The following is a 16,365-nucleotide window of genomic DNA, read 5'->3' on the forward strand; positions in this document are numbered from 1 at the left end:
AATAAATGTTCTTTAAGAGAGACATGTTTATAAACAGGTAAATAGACTAGGCAAGATTAAAAAAAATAAAATAAAAAAATATATAGTAGTCTCCAATTAATTAATTTTAAATGTTCTATTATTAATAACTGTATATTTCATCAGAATAACCACTACAACAACCTGCTATGTCACAAATTGTACTTTAGAGTGTACTTTCTATACTCTCTTATGATACCTGAATAATCCTAAGGACAAAGTAATTTCTGAACCAGTGCCAAACCACTGTCCATAACTGATGTCACATTAGGCATCAATTTAGAACCTCTTCATATTCACTTAAATACTGTAGCTTATGCAACATTCTATCAGTTTCACAGTATAAAAACTTTAATTCCAGCTAAGCACAGAACAAAATTTAGCAGAGATTTATATACACTTTTAAAGAGTTGGGATTTTGATCAGTGACTCAACTACTGGGAGAAAAAAAACCCACCAAAACAACCTAAATTGAGATAACCACAAGAATACTTACAGAGAAAAATGGCAAGAAAGTTAAGGAACTGAATGATGGAAACTCTAAGCACTGAAAGAAGCAGCAAATTACATATCCCATCTGATTTAAACAAATTCATATTATTCATATTGTACAAAAATTTCAAAACAAGAATTAGGCTTTTTGAAATTCTATGAGGAAAATGTAGAGTACAGGGAGTCTGAAAAATGTAAGAGAAAAATATGTTGAACAAAAAAAATCCTATGCAGGATCTACTACAGAAAGTTATGAAATAAGAGAAACAAGAGCTTTTGGGAGAAAAAAGAATCCTTGCTATCAGTAATTGTCATCAGCTATCTAGGGAGAACTATCATACAGATGCTCTAAAATGTGCATCTTAACTAAGAGAATCAGGCCAGAAAAAAAGAGCAGATATGCAAATCATCAGCATAAGCTGACAGTGAAGTTGTAGGAAAGGCTCAGATCACCCATGAATAGGATGGAGAAGGAAAAGTAAAAAAGAACCAAAAAAAAGTACCTTCCATGAGACTGGAAGAAAGGGCAGAACAGCTCTCAAAATAGACAGTCAAGGGCAATGCAAAAAAGCAGAGCAAAGTACAAGACTGTCATGTATCAGGAAAACAATAAAGGCCAGCATATTAAGGAAGAAGTTATCATTACTAGGAGCTAAAGCACTGGAAAGACAAAAGAAGATAAAGTTCTTAATATTTCATGTAGTTCTAACGATGATGTGAATTCCTGAAACAAACAGTAACTATGCCAATTTTGTAATCCCCCTAAAACATCTATGCTATTATAAAAAAGCTATTTTTACTGGATTTTACAGGAATACTAGCTTGTCCTTCCTTTCCCCCTCCAAGGTTATGTTTGAATTCAGGTACTATGTCATATACACTGGAAAAGAGCTAAAAATTATTTTGAAAGCTTAACAGATTTTCTCTGCAGGTTGCTTAAAAAGTTTCCCACTAAAATTCTCTGCTTCAAAGCACATCAGGTTAATCTATGCACTTCAACCTACTAATCTTCAGTGTAGCAGAATGTTCTGCAGTACACAGACAAATTCGCCATGAATATGTACTCATTATTTTACATGTGGTAGTGAGGATGCCGTTTGGTAAAGTGGCAACAAACGTAAATTTCTGAATTTCAAGTCTAGTTTATAGCAATTTGTGTTGTTTCTTACCTGGATGTGGTTCTGCTATTCAGACATTTATTATGCACAACAATATAAACAATATATTCAGTATTATTTCCAATTCTGTTGTTCATTTACAATAGTAACAAAATGCTTTTATTTTCATTCAGCTCTTCATCTTAAATCTACTATAAACATTTATGACTAGATTTTAAATTGGTACTGTTCAAAGAAGGACACCACGTATTCTCACATTAACCTATATCAATTCTGTGTCAGCTATGGATATTTTAATAAATTTGAAACAGAGAACTGTATAATGTTAGGATTATTTTATATTTGTTCAAGTTCAAACAAGAATAAGACATCAGAAACAAAAGTTAAAAGAACAAATGGTAGCCATGGTTTACTTGTTAGTGTTAGCAGAGATGTCCTGTAAAATTTGTGCTAGGCTCTGGCTCCTTCTCCTGGGAATTGTGAATTACACAGACTCCACACCCCTGCTCCTTTGAAATTACCAAAAAGTGCTACAAAAGTCTGATGTGTAAGGAATCTAAAAGATGCACAAAATGAAAGAACATACAGATATGAGAAACTTTCCTTTTTCTCTTCTTGTATAGCATCATGATTCTCTTTCAGACTTTAGACTTTAAGCATAATATTAACTTTAATAAAGCCTTCTTTTAGAAAAACTTGACTACTTCAAAGAAGTGAAGAAGCAGAACAAACCATTTTCTAGATTATCTAACATTCTATTATCCTATAGAATAATGCATCAAGATCCTGATCAATAAAGCATTTTAAAGGACATGCTTAATTTACTAAATTCATGAGTTGTTCTACTGAAGCCAATGGGATTATTCACATTCTTTGAGTTAAGCATAAGAGAAAGTACTTTATCTCATCCCCTCTGCATTCACAATCAACTTCCATTTAGCTACAGAAAAATTACCATCTATTTCAGCCGTATTGGAAACTGCCTTAAGAACTTGAACCTAGAAAAACCCACAGGCTTCCCTATGCATATCACTGAGTTTTGATTCTGTCTGGGCTTTGCATATCTAAATACCTTCCTCATAAAACAGCATGGCTACAAATCTTTTTCCTTCTTTTGTTTCCCACATATAGAATTCTCCCTTGTGTCCATGAAAGCTAACAAAAAAAAGGGACAAAAATTGGCAATATGCAAACATACCTGAAATCCACTTACTTTAAAAACTGATCTAGTGGCCCAGAATTTCACAAGATAAAAGTCCTTTTGAATATTATGAAAGGAATTTCAACTCACTTTTTACAGAAACGTGGAGAGCTTCAGATTTCTAAATTTGAGTGTCTACAAGCATGCTGTGTACTTAAACTACATAGGTAATGAAGATATAGTCAATATGGTCAATGGAGCTTAAAAAGGTACTCAGCTGACAGCTGACTTTAAGCCATACTTTATCTCTCTCTAGGCTACTCTATTTCCTAAGTCTCCACCAGCTATCATGGAAGCTTAGAAAACTGACACAGCAACATATACATACAAACCTACAGTAAGACATTTATATTATTTCATTTTTATCTGAAACTAAATCCCACCTCCACTGTTCACAGTAAGTCCATAGGTAGTGTCATGGTTTGAGCATGTTTTGAGGGTGTTTTTGTTCAAGGTTTTTTCCAGCCAGGTGGAGGAGGGGAGGCCGGGAGGAAGGAGAGACAGGACACCTGACCCAGGCTAGTCAATGAGGTATTCCATACCATAGCACGTGATGCCCAGGATGCATACTGGGAGAGAGAGGGCTGGAGGGGTGGAGCTCTGGAGGAAAATGGAGGAGGGAGCACGCGGTGCTCGACCGGGCAGGGTGGAGTGAGTTATGGATCGGTGGCTGGTGGGGTGTTGTATTCTTTTCGCTTGTTATTGGCTGTATCATTATTATTGTGTTATGCCTTAGCTATTAAACCATTCTTATCTCAATCCGTGGGGGCTACATTCTTTGGATTTTCCTTCCTAACTCTCAGGGAGTTGGGGGACTTGGTTTAAACCACGACAGGTAGGAAGGGCAGAAACTAGAAACCATGGAGTTCCAGATCCAACAAACCTCTAAACCCAGAAATTCTCAAGTACTGGTGAGTAATAAGGAAACCCATTGAAAGACATGCATTTGTGACAGACGGCAACTTCAGCTTTTATAGGGAATCATACTTAAGCATCTCATACAGGCAGCTTCTGTCAGTTGTGTATCTGCTAGTGCATATTTCCTAAAGTTCAGGTAACCACTACAACAGCATTTATTCCCGAGAAGTAACCTGATATGCATTGCTCATGGCCCACAGCCTGCTCTGCTGTACCACAGAATTTAAGCAGAGATACAGAAAGTGCCAAGTTTGGTTTTTCCTGCAAGGCCAGGACTAAATGTGAAAATAAACACAAGGCTAAGCAGATGACATGTATTAAATAATATGGCTAAGATCCCTAATAGGGCTGGCACAGGAGTAAAGCTGATTTTATTTCATGAAGGATGGAACTCTTACTTTTTTTAAGCTTTTCAAGGCAAACAATATAAGACAGGATGGGGAAGATTAGGATATATAACTGCAGACAACAGCCTGAGATTTGAATGTTCATACTGCTCTGTTTAAGACTGTGATCTACCTCAAAATCAGGAGCTGCTTAGTCTGCTTTCACTGGGACTTTGGGAACCCTGCCTCTCAATTAGAAACTGCAAAATAAATAAGAACAACTCACAAACTAGAGCTGGATATCAGCAAAAGAGTACTGATCGTATATAGACATTGTTATTGTTCTACAGAAAGCATTTGGCTTTCTTCATTTCCAAAAGAAAACCTCAGAGCTTATATAAATGTGAATGAGTGAATTTTAAGATCTCACTGAAACGCTGAATTACTGTTAAAGAAACCTGTCTTTTCTCCATTGTGCACACAATCCTTATGCACATTAAAGACTGTATGTAATACTAGATATATAGTTCAACAGAAACCAGTCTAGTTCTTGTTCTATTATCTTTTCTTTCAGCTTTCTGGTTATTTCAGATTTGTGGTTAGCACAAAATAAACAATAAGAGGTCACCGGCTTCAGTGCTATACCACTGAAATATAATTGCCTGCCACAATAAAGTTCTAATGAGCACAACTCTTGTCAATGGGAGGTTGCCTTGGCAACAAAGTTATCCCAGAAGATAACTATCCATGTGGTAGGAGGTGATAACAGTCAGTTGCCTGACAAAGATTCAAAAAATATAAACTTTTCGATTGCTCGAGTTGAAGGGAAGTTTTATGTACCAGGAATCTACTGACACAAGGGAAAACACTGACTTGCTGAACACAACAGGATCTAGAAACTTCCGAAGAAATGCAGACTTAGAAGAAGGATGTTTTATTTTAATAGGAATATGCTTAGATTGCCAGTCTTTCAAGTAAAAGTCCTTCTCTCATGTGTTCACATCTTCCTGCGGTCCAAGAACTAAATCTGATTTAAATCATACTTTGAGATTTACTTTTAAAGAAAACAATGAAAAAGGTGTTCTTGAATAACAATGAAAGTGGGTGAGATCAAGGCTGGGTTCAGTAGACAGCAGGATGATGAATTCCAGCTCTCAGGTAGGAAGCTGAAATAAAAATCCCCAAGAGAAAACAAGAAGTGACAAAATCAAAGGGAGAGGCATGACCTGACTACAGGCTCCAGAGCTGATTTTAAATCCAGGAGCTGGTTTCTTTGATGGTATATGGCAGGTGGACAAGAAAAGTAACCACCAAGTCACACAGCATTGTTATCTTTATTTCCTACAAAAAAAATAAACTTTCACATTCACATTTTGTGTCTGGGCAGGAAAGGTTATATCCCACTATGTCTGTCTCCACTACTCCAGAAACACTGGGCAGTTTCAATCAAATTGACAAATGCCTAGATAGCTTAAAGACATGATCTTACCCACATGTAATTAGATATAAAATATTCAGTGCCCAGACATTTTAACAAGGTCACTAAGCAAGACTCTAAAATTAAGTTGTTGTTGAACAAAAGAGAAACTGTTAATGAATTAAAAGGACAAAACCAACAATAGAATCTGTGTTGCTCACTAAATTACTAAGCAGTCTTGAAAAGAATAGTTTGGTAGAGATGTAAAATTATTCAGGATGGGTTTTGCTGATAAAAAATTGGGCTGGCTGCAGAAAAGTCACAGAAAGCTGTAGTGTCACTGAATAATAAGACGGCTAATGAAATTCAGTCTGGTTATATACACAGAGGGAAAAACACTGCAAAGCATACACACCTGATGTTGTCCTTGACATTAACTACCAAGACAGACAGCTAGACTAACTACAAATAGTTACCTGAAAGCACTCATTTAACAGAATAGGCAGGAAAAGTTATAAATACAGAAGTAAAGAAACAGAAAACAATTTCACCTCACTCTATCAATCTATGGCATGCTCATCTCTTGAAGTTTCCATTTGGTGTATGGCAGCAATAAAATGTATAGTAAAACTATAAAGATTAGAGAAGAAAGATAAAAAGTGCATGAAATAATTTCTCTATGTAGAGATATTTTCAGCTTGGAAAAGGAGTGACTGCATACAGAGACAGAGCACAGTTGTGAAACAGGTGATGTTTCAAGAAAGTGAACAAAGAATGATTTGACACAATTTCTCATAATCAAAGAAATAAGAGGATGTGACTTCAGAAGAATCTTTTGCTAAAGGAGAATTTTTCACACAGCATAAAGAAACTGCAAGAAATAACTACCACATGATGTTTCACACAGTATATTTAAAAAAAATAAATATTTAATAATAGTCAATGGACATTTAAAAACAGAAGTATAGAAATACAATCAGGCTTCTGAGTAGTAGAAGATGGGAGGATATACATCTTCCCCACCCTGCTCTCACTCTAAATGTTTGTTGCTGTCCACTTAACCCAACCTGTTTTCAAGGAACTTTATAGTCAAAAAAAAAAGACGAGACCACTGTGACAGTGAGAGGTTTATGTTCCTGCTGAAGAAAAGGAGGAGAATTGTCTACTTAATACCATGGACTCAATATGGAAAAGCGATATTAGAGCTGACATACAGAGTATTCTTAACCACGAAAAATTAAATCTGCTTTCAGTAGACATATTTTGAGTCCCTTGCCCCAGGTGGCTTAAGGCTTTGATTGAGACCAGAGTAGTAATAATATCTTTCTTGTATAGATTTTCCAGTGTCTGTTGAGAAATGCACTCCCATTTCAACTTTAACTGTTTGAGTTTGTTTTTTTTTAATAAATACTAATCACAGTATAACTCTACAGAAAAACTGAAATACTGTCCTAGTCTGGCTGTGACAGAGACTTAAATCATTCTCATGTTCAGGGAATCAAAATCTCTGAGTCTATGCAAAAAGTGGAAATACACAAAAAACCCTATAACTGCATGTTTCAACATTTCATAAATTTCAACAACTGCTGGCCAGACAAATAATATCATTGCCTGTAACCTTCTTTCCTCTCTTTACTTTTTTTGTCTTTTTTTCTGGCAGGAAGTGGTGGTGTTACAATTCTTGTAACCAAAATTTTGTTTTAGTATGTCCCTAGAGATAGAGCTCTAGTTTTCCATTGGTATAAAGAGAAAACCTCTGCTTGTGCTGTTCTTCATGAGCTTTAATAAGGTTTTTGCATTCTCAGCACTTCTGGAAAATCGTAAAAATGTTATTTATTAAAATATAACAGTAGATGTCTACTTTGAAACAAAATCTGCTTGATTAAAAAGTAGTAATGAGCTACATAAATTATACCAACCAATAAATAAAAAAAACAGATGTCTGTTACCACACTGGTCAATTGAGTACATAAGGTCCAACGTGAGCTACCTTACAATAAAAATGAACACTAATTCAAAGACAGGGAAAAGAAACTTCATTTCTTATTGAAGAAGGAAAAGATATAAATCACGTCAAGTACACGTGATAAAACTCAGTCTAATGAAGACATACTTACATTCTCCAGAAAAATAAAATAATGTTTAGTTTGAGCAAAAGAAGCTTCAGTCTCTTGGATGAAAAAGAAAAATTAAATTTTAAGGAGGAAAAAAATATATTTTTCTGGACCCGCCTGGAGGACTTCAGGAAGAGAGATTCCACCAGCAGTGGGTGCTTTCTGCTGAAGTCTGGCTAACAGATGCAACCCGAGAAATGTACTATATAACAAGAAAGAAATTATTCTTAAAAAAAGATGGCAAATAAGCTGTCATCATTCTGATTTAACACTAGGGTTCAATTCACAGCTCTGCTATCCCATCCTCTCTCCCTTGAATGCTGTGGTACTCATCAGCCCCCTCACTGGGCTAATCTGAAGAAAACTAACAGTGCCAAAGAGCAGGGAATAACAGGAACAAGTAGAAACACCTATTTCAGCAGTGAGACAGTAAATCAACTCAACAGTATTGTCAAATTATAACATTGTTTTTATTTGCTTTTTCCTATACCTTTTATAAATCTCTGCAATTCTTTTGCATTTTCAATGTAGGATTATATGCTTTAATTTGCATTTATTTTCCATGGTAAGCTTTAAGATATCCTGGTAAAGTTTTTCTCACACAAGAACAGGGTAAAGCTGTAAAGGAGGAGCACCAGGGGACTGCAAACAGTACCTATCTCACCTGCCTGTTTGGCAGTGTATCCAAGAACGAGTGTGTGACTCATTTCAATGATACCAGCTTCTAGTGAGCTAGCAATACAGCACTCAGCTAAGTAGTACTTAAACAAAAAGGCTTCCTGGCAGGAGAAAATATCAGGCTGTACACTTGAAACATTCACATGGTACTTGCTACCATGTACTTAAAACTGAAAACTAATACATATAGGTGCTGTTATTTTTTTTCATTTTTCATTTTCTTTTTTCCCTGAGCAAGTTCTTAGCTAAGGAACTTGTGTCGGCGTCTCTTCTGCAAATTATATACTACTAAACAGTTACTTACACAGAGAGATCATTGCACAAAAGGCAGCACAAAAAGGTAATTTATGAAAGAACATCAGATCAGCAGGAAAACACTGTAATGAAAAATACATGCACTCCACTCTACAGGAAAAGTAAACAAAACTAAGTACTGATGTGCCAATGAAAATTCTTCTTCTATTTAAAACAGCAGTCAGTATACCACCATGTTATGACTTGATGGCATTGTTTAAGATTTCCTTCCAATTCCAAACCACCCAGAAATCCAATGTAGTTTTGCACTCAGTATTTAAGCAGTTTAAAACTACTGATAGTTAAAACTACACACTGGAACAAATACAAAACTAACTTGCATTTCATAAGTCTGTAGAAATATGTCAAACATTATGTATCCTGAATAATTCAGCCATCATGCTACCTCCTTTTACCAATACATTATGCCAAAAAACATGACAAAATATAAGATAAAAAGGCAAGATATAATAAAAAGATAAACCTGAGGTTTTATGTTGCACTATTTTTGGTTTGTGGAATCTTTCACATTTGATGAAGTCCATGAACATTCATATTAATCAGTTCTACAGATTTAAAATTTTGACTGTCTTGGGAGTGACTTAACAGTGATATCTATTTTGAAAGAATTTACAAGGTATTTACAGAATTTATCTTTTTTTAGAAGAACAAAAACTAACGATAGCAAAGCCTGAATAAGGTGAAAAAACTGGGATAATTTGATCTCATTAAAATGGTAATTCAAGTTAAAGAATAAACCAGACTAAACATTTATGCTTAAGAAGCTCTGACAACATATCCTTTGTAAGCACGATGCATAATGTCTGTAATTTTTCTACTTTACAAAGTCCTGCCACAGAAGACAGTGATACATTTTAGTGGATTTCATAGATACAGTTACAGAATACCAGAGTATTTACTGAAGTGAGGATTTGGGAATCTTTCCAAGTTTCTCATCCCCTCAACTCTAACTAGCTCAAGTACAGGTATTTCGGATTATATGTCCAATGATGTACTTCACAGAGCCTAACAAATGACTGATGAATCCTAAATTAAACTAGACAGAAAAGAGGACAACAGCCAGAGTACCTTCGCTATCCTGCATGCAGAGACAGAGGTGGATGTCATTTAAGTGTCCAATCCTACTCTCACTGAAGGCAATGGAAGAACTGCAACAAATTTTGAGAGACAGAATGCAGTTCTAACAACTCCAGACAACAACAGTTACCTATCACACTAGGGAACGTATAACAGCAGACTATTTAAGTGTGCTGTCATTCCCTTGAAAACTCCCTGTTGCGGTTCATGAGAAAATGGGGCCTGTTCTGAGAATGACCAATTGGGAATTTAAGCTGGAGACAGCACAGTATTTATCTTTCCACTGCAAACAGAGGAAAACATGCAGCTCAGCAAAAACAGGCATTATTTCAGCTTTGATGGGGAGAGAGGAAGACAAAGGAGACAAAAAACATTTTTTCTGTGAAAACATCAGCAACAGGGTCTTCTTTTCAAAGAAAGGCCACTGCACTCTAATCCTTGGATGAGGAGTGAAGCCATCCACCATCACCCTGGATTCCTTCAGGAAATGGGGGAGCCAGAATGCAACCTTGGTGCCGACATGAAAGAATCTGACACTCCTGTCTGTCTTCCCACTCCTTCCACATACAGAAATCTGACTGTCCTTCCTATCCTAACTCTCCTCTGGCATTGCCAAATCATGTGTACTGAGCTTAGAGCTGCCTTTATCAGTGCCTTGCAAAATGTCCCATTCTTTCCCAAGAGCCATAAGGTAGAGCCTGAGCAAAACCCCTCGTATCAGCAGTGTAGGGATACCTGTAGTCCCTGCTATGGATGACGTTACATTGCAACATGATTAGTTCACCTTCTCTGTGAACTTATACTGCAGTTAAAGATATTTCTGTTTACAGTAGTGTGAGAACTCCTGAGTCTGCTGAGTAACTGAACCAAGAAAACAGTACAGAACTGCTGCACCTGCTGAGTCAAAACAGAGAAATACTCCTTAAGCATGTTTCATATACAAAAACACTCCCACTCTAGCTATAAGAATCCCTGTCATGTATTTAGGTATAAGAAAACATCATTGAATAAATTAATAAAGAATATTTTCCACTGGAAGAAATTGCAAGGTAATAACAGATATTAAAATGAATGACAGATGTTATAATGAGACAAAGGAGGTAAAAAGACCCCAGATGGAAGCAATTCAAATTCTTCAGAAATTTGTTGAAGATGAACAACCAAATAAAACATGCAAGAATACCACCTCCTAGGACACAATAACAGTAGAAGTGGTAGATCATTCTTAAAATTTCTGAACATTTCCTTATGAGGTTTGGATACCATTCTACAAAACATACACCAAAACAACCTACTGGACTTATCAAATGAATAGCAAGCAAATTCTTAAGTCTCTGAGAGGTCTGTATAGATGGTCTAAGTGAACAATCTGGGACTGAAGTGTATGTAATTTACTAAACTTTGTTACATAACTAATAGATGTGAAGACACTTAAAGATGTTACACGTCTTTACAAGACATAAATTAGGAATTATTCTCATATTTACTAAAATAATTCAGTTGAAAATTTTTATGGAATTTAAAATATTTTTACTTTTCTTCATTTATTTATTTTTCATTAACTTCAACATTAAAGGCAGCAGAAGATATATTGTTTAAATACATAGTTGAAAATTGCAACCAGGAGCTAGTGGAATGTCAAGTCACAGAAAAAAGAATGGGTAAAGTTTTTTCTGATATCAATTCTTTAACTTGACAGTCAGGCAAGGAATTATTGAGGAAAAATAATTACCTCAACTAGGGGTCAGTAACATAACAAGTTTTGTCTAGACAGACTGTAAGACAGAAGACATGATGGGAGGATGAATGTTGAGAACTGGAGACTGGAAGATAGTATTGGATTGAGTAGTTAAGCAGACAGGCAGTAAGAAGACTGGAACTCAGAATCAATGAAGGGCATTGATTAAGCACAATTCAATGTTTTACTTCTCTGAAGAGGCAAAAGAGAATATCGACATTAACACATGCTTTGATTGAGTGTTCATTTTAGTACTATAAACTATCAGAACATCAAATGTTTGGTTTTGAAGGAGGAAAAGACAGAAGACATTTTATATTTCTAATTATCAACAATCACTGAAGGCTTTTTCTCTTCTTATGATGATTCTCAGATGACACCAAAACTAAAGGTTCAAGAAAAAACACACACAAGCATACTGGCATGTCCAAAACATGTTACCAGAGTTATGGAGTTTTAAAATAGTACTTACTTGGTATGTGTCCCATAACCTGATGGTACACCGTAAAGGGACTTCTCTCATCAGCAAGTTATTCATCCAACGGAACGCAAATTGCAAGTATTTCACCTCATGCTGATCCAAGTGCCTATGAACTTGTTCTGAAGAAAGAATAAACAGATATTTTACTGCAACTTTTCTGTAGTCCGTAAGTATCAAAGGCACTGTCTGAAAAAATAAAATACTCTTCTGTTCTCAAGCAAATCAAATGTGCTGGTGCATGCAAACTCTTACAACTGTATGAAAATCCACAAAATATAAGCAAGTAATTAAACATTACATTGGATTTATTTTTCTGCCTCTTGATAGCTTAAATAACTTCTCTCAGTGGTGTATTCTTAAGAAAATATTAAACTGAGAGCTTTAAAATATATTACAAAAAATAAACTTAAAAAGTGAAATTATTTGGTACATATATCTTCACTTAATTTCTTAGGCTACAAATTATTTGGGCAAGTCTACAAGAAACAAGGTTTGCAAATAACATAATAGCTTCCAAAAATAAACTGCTGGTAATAAAAAGAAGACAACATTAAATAACAAGGCAAAAAATACAAGGGAAGTGCATGTAAAGGTTGCATTCACTTGAGACAAAAAAAGGTGAGAATAACATGAGCAAATTTAAGTAATTTACAACTTAAATAATTTCTACTCTGCTCTCGTGAGACCTCACTTGGAGTATTGTGTGCAGTTCTGGTGTCCTCAACATAAAAAGGACATGGACCTGTTGGAACAAGTCCAGAGGAGGGCCACAAGGATGATCAGGGGACTGGAGCACCTCCCATATGAAGACAGGCTGAGAAAGTTGGGGCTGTTCAACCTGAAGAGAAGGCTGCATGGAGACCTCATAGCAGCCTTCCAGTATCTGAAGGGGGCCTACAGGGATGCTGGGGAGGGACTCTTCATTAGGGACTGTAGTGACAGGACAAGGGGTAACGGGTTAAAACTTAGACAGGGGAAGTTTAGATTGGATATAAGTTCTTCACTGTAAGGGTGGTGAGGCACTGGAATGGGTTGCCCAGAGAGTTTGTGAATGCTGCATCCCTGGCGGTGTTCAAGACCAGGTTGGACAGAGCCTTGGATGACATAGTTTAGTGTGAGGTGTCCCTGACTATTGCATGGGAGCTGGAACTAGATGATCTTAAGGTCCTTTCCAACCCTAACTATTCTATGATTCTATGATTCTTAGTCTAACAAATAAATAGAAATAAAAAACCAGCACAAATCAATGGTTTCTAAAGCAGTACTCCTACACACTGTGTTTATTGAAGCATGTTTACTGTTTGAAGGCTGTGGTAATCACTTGCATGGCTTAATTCTAGAGCTAACAGAAGTAATCTGCTCATTTCACTTATGTATTTAGCAGAATTTCCTCCAAAACAGTTCACAGACATTCTGCTAACATGTTTTAGCTAACAGGCTTGAGTATGATGTTAGCATGGTGAAATGACAAATACTACAGACATGCTAGTGTCTTATTTTAGATAAATTTATGACAAGAAGTTTTTGTTAAAGCCATAAAAAGACATTCCTAATGTCTTTCTTTATACAGATACAATCTTGTGCGATTTTGCTACCCAAGCTATTTTTTATCCACATCAACAGAGGTGTATTATCAGCTAAAACAATGCATAAATGCTGATCTTGCAAATTTCACATTTCTCAGAAAGATCTAAAAAGGCACTAAAATACTAAGTGAACAAAAAAAATAATCCTAAGAATATGGTTGCACTGTTACAGGAAACATGACCTAAATATTCAGATAGTAGAAGTTAAATTGTACTAAATTATAATATAGACTGAAGTTCCTAAAATTACTTCTTCTTTTTACTCAAGATGTATTTTATGGCCATATGAAAGTGTCAGCCAATATGATACAGTTGTTTCAATATGGAAGCAAGAAGTAGTAATTTTTTAGATTTTAAAAACAATGAACAGCAAGCTTTTAAAAAATAAGACCAGTCACAACACTTTATACTGAAAGTCCGCCTATCACAACATTCCATCTGCATGGTGTCTGCAAACAAATACTCATGGAAAAGTATAAAGCATTGGTATTTCTCCATGGCACTTCTCAGCCTCTAGCAATTTGTGGCTAAAGCCCTCTTCAGGAGACCTGGTATTTATGTTCCTAAAGTCATAGCCTTCTGTAATATCAGTATAGCCACCTATATAAAACTGTGTGCATATCTTAAAACTATCTGTTACCTCTCTTGGGAACTCTTTAAAGTTGTAGCTATATATAAAGATGTGTGAATGTTTAAATGATTCATTTCACTTCCATGTATAACACCAGCTAATTAGATACTTCTGCTATACAATAGACTGAACTGCTACTATGGGATGCGAAAAGGCAGAGAACAAGGGTGGAGAGGTAATGATCTTGTGCTATTTGAAGTGATCGCATCAAGTCCTGGATAATCCCTCTCCTCTGTCATTATGTGTACAAGAGCAGTACTACAGTATTACCACTGTATATTGTGCTTATGCATTGTCAGTATTTCTAAAATTACATAAGGACTTTGTGATAGATTTTCCACTACCCATAATAGCCTCAGCCTTCCAGTCTTAACAACCTGTGACTAAACTTCTTCCTTCCTCTACAAACCTAATATCCTCCTGCCACCTTCATACCCTTCTTTCCCAGGCTTTCTGCAAAACTCATCAGCTGCCCCAGCTGGGACAGAGACAACAGACAATATGAAGGTTAGTTCTGAGCCCTTCCTCAGCAGCTTTGCTAATTTGGGTTGCTTTTCTTTTTTTCTTACTAATCAGCAAATAAGCTTTAGAAGAGTCATGGAATTCTCTGCAGTGGAGACTTTTCTCCCTCTGTATAATGCTAATGAAGCAACTCCACAGCTTGAAAAGTTATTGGAAAGAAGACAGATGTGGTAATCATGCTCTAAGGTTTGCAACCTTAAACAAATATGCTTAAAAATTAAACAGGGCAGTTTATATGTAAAAGGCTACATTTTGAAGACAGTATAAGCTTCAGAAGCCTCTGTATTTTAATTTTCCAGAGAGGCCTTGCATGTCTCTACTACTAAGCAGTTCAAATACAGCAGAACAGTTCTAATTGGAAGGGGCCTACCATGATCATATAGCACAACTGCATGAGCACTCCAGGCCTGACCAAAAGCTAAAGCTAATGCTAAGGGTATTGTTCAAATGCATCTGAAACACTGACATGCATGGGCATTGACAAGCTCTCTAGGAAGCTTATTCTGCAGTTTGACAACCCTCTCAATAAATAAATGCTTCCTAATGTCCAGTTTGAACCTCCCTGGCCCAGCTTTGAACCATTCTCATGTGATTTGTCACTGGATGCCACAGAGAACAGCTCAGCATCTCTCTCTCCATTTCCTCTCCTCAAGAAGCTGCAGAGAGCAATGAGGTCACCCTCTCAGCCTCCTTTTCTCCAAACTAGACAAGCTCAGAGCCCTCAGCCACTCCTCACAGGTTTTCCAGGCCTTTTGCCAGCTTCACTGCCCTCTGGATGCTTTCAGAGACCTTCACATCCTTCTTAAATGACGGGGACCAGACCTATACACAGTACTCAAGGGGAGGCTGAACCAGTGCTAAATACAACAGCATAATCACCTCTTTTGACTAGCTAGTTATGCTGCATTGAATGCATACCAGGATGTTTGATGCCGTTGTGGCTGCCAGGGCACACTGCTGACTCGTCTTGAGCCTGCTGTTGATCAACACCCCCCGATTTTCTGCAGGGCTGCCCTCCCAGCCACTCCTCTTCCATTTTATACTTGTGCCAAGTGTTACTCCGTGCCAGGTACAGAATCTGGAATTTGTTCTTGTTAAATTTTCAAATGTTAAATAAACATCTGATAGATTGCCCAATGTTCCAATCTATCTAGATCCCTCTGCAAGACCTCCTGTCCCGCAAGAGTCAACAGCACTTCCATCTTTGTATCACCAGCAAACTTGCTAATAGAGAATTCAAGCTGTGCATCCAGATCACTGATAGTAACATTGAAGAGGACAGGCCCTAGTCTTTGAGGAACACCACTAGTGACCAGTCACCAACTAGATGTAGCTCCATTCACTACAATCCTTTGAGCTTTCCCCTTCAGCCAGTTCTTCACCCAGAACACCATTATTAGATCAGATATTCAGAACAAATACAGACTGCCTTTGCTCTGGGTGAATTCATCTGCAAGTTAAATATACTGACCTGAGATACTATGTTAGATTTCTTTTGTGTCACATTTAGATACCTATATTGCAGACTACTATAATCAGATATCACACCACATCAGGATGCAAAAAAGTCAGATTTATTTCTAACTGAAGTTACTAATTCACAAACATTTTTGTACTTCACCCAGCAAAACCAAATTTCATTTCATTGCTTGCAGCCATTGAAAGTAAGCAATGAAAACCAATAAATTGTGCCAGCTGTGATATTTCAACTACAGTTGTTAACAGGCGTAATG

General features: G+C 36.5%; 1 protein-coding gene across 1 annotated transcript in view; it reads right to left on the reverse strand.

Moving 5' to 3' along the window:
• The window catches only part of TBC1D22A (TBC1 domain family member 22A), a 171,610-nt gene that overhangs the window by 64,620 nt on the left and 90,625 nt on the right, over positions 1-16,365 (reverse strand). The window contains exon 11 of the mRNA XM_005148427.3: positions 11,885-12,012. Coding sequence (XP_005148484.2) covers positions 11,885-12,012 — 128 coding nt within the window. The remainder of the gene's footprint in view (positions 1-11,884; positions 12,013-16,365) is intronic.

Source organism: Melopsittacus undulatus, chromosome 5, assembly GCF_012275295.1.
Source record: "Melopsittacus undulatus isolate bMelUnd1 chromosome 5, bMelUnd1.mat.Z, whole genome shotgun sequence".
Classification (NCBI taxonomy): domain Eukaryota; kingdom Metazoa; phylum Chordata; class Aves; order Psittaciformes; family Psittaculidae; genus Melopsittacus; species Melopsittacus undulatus.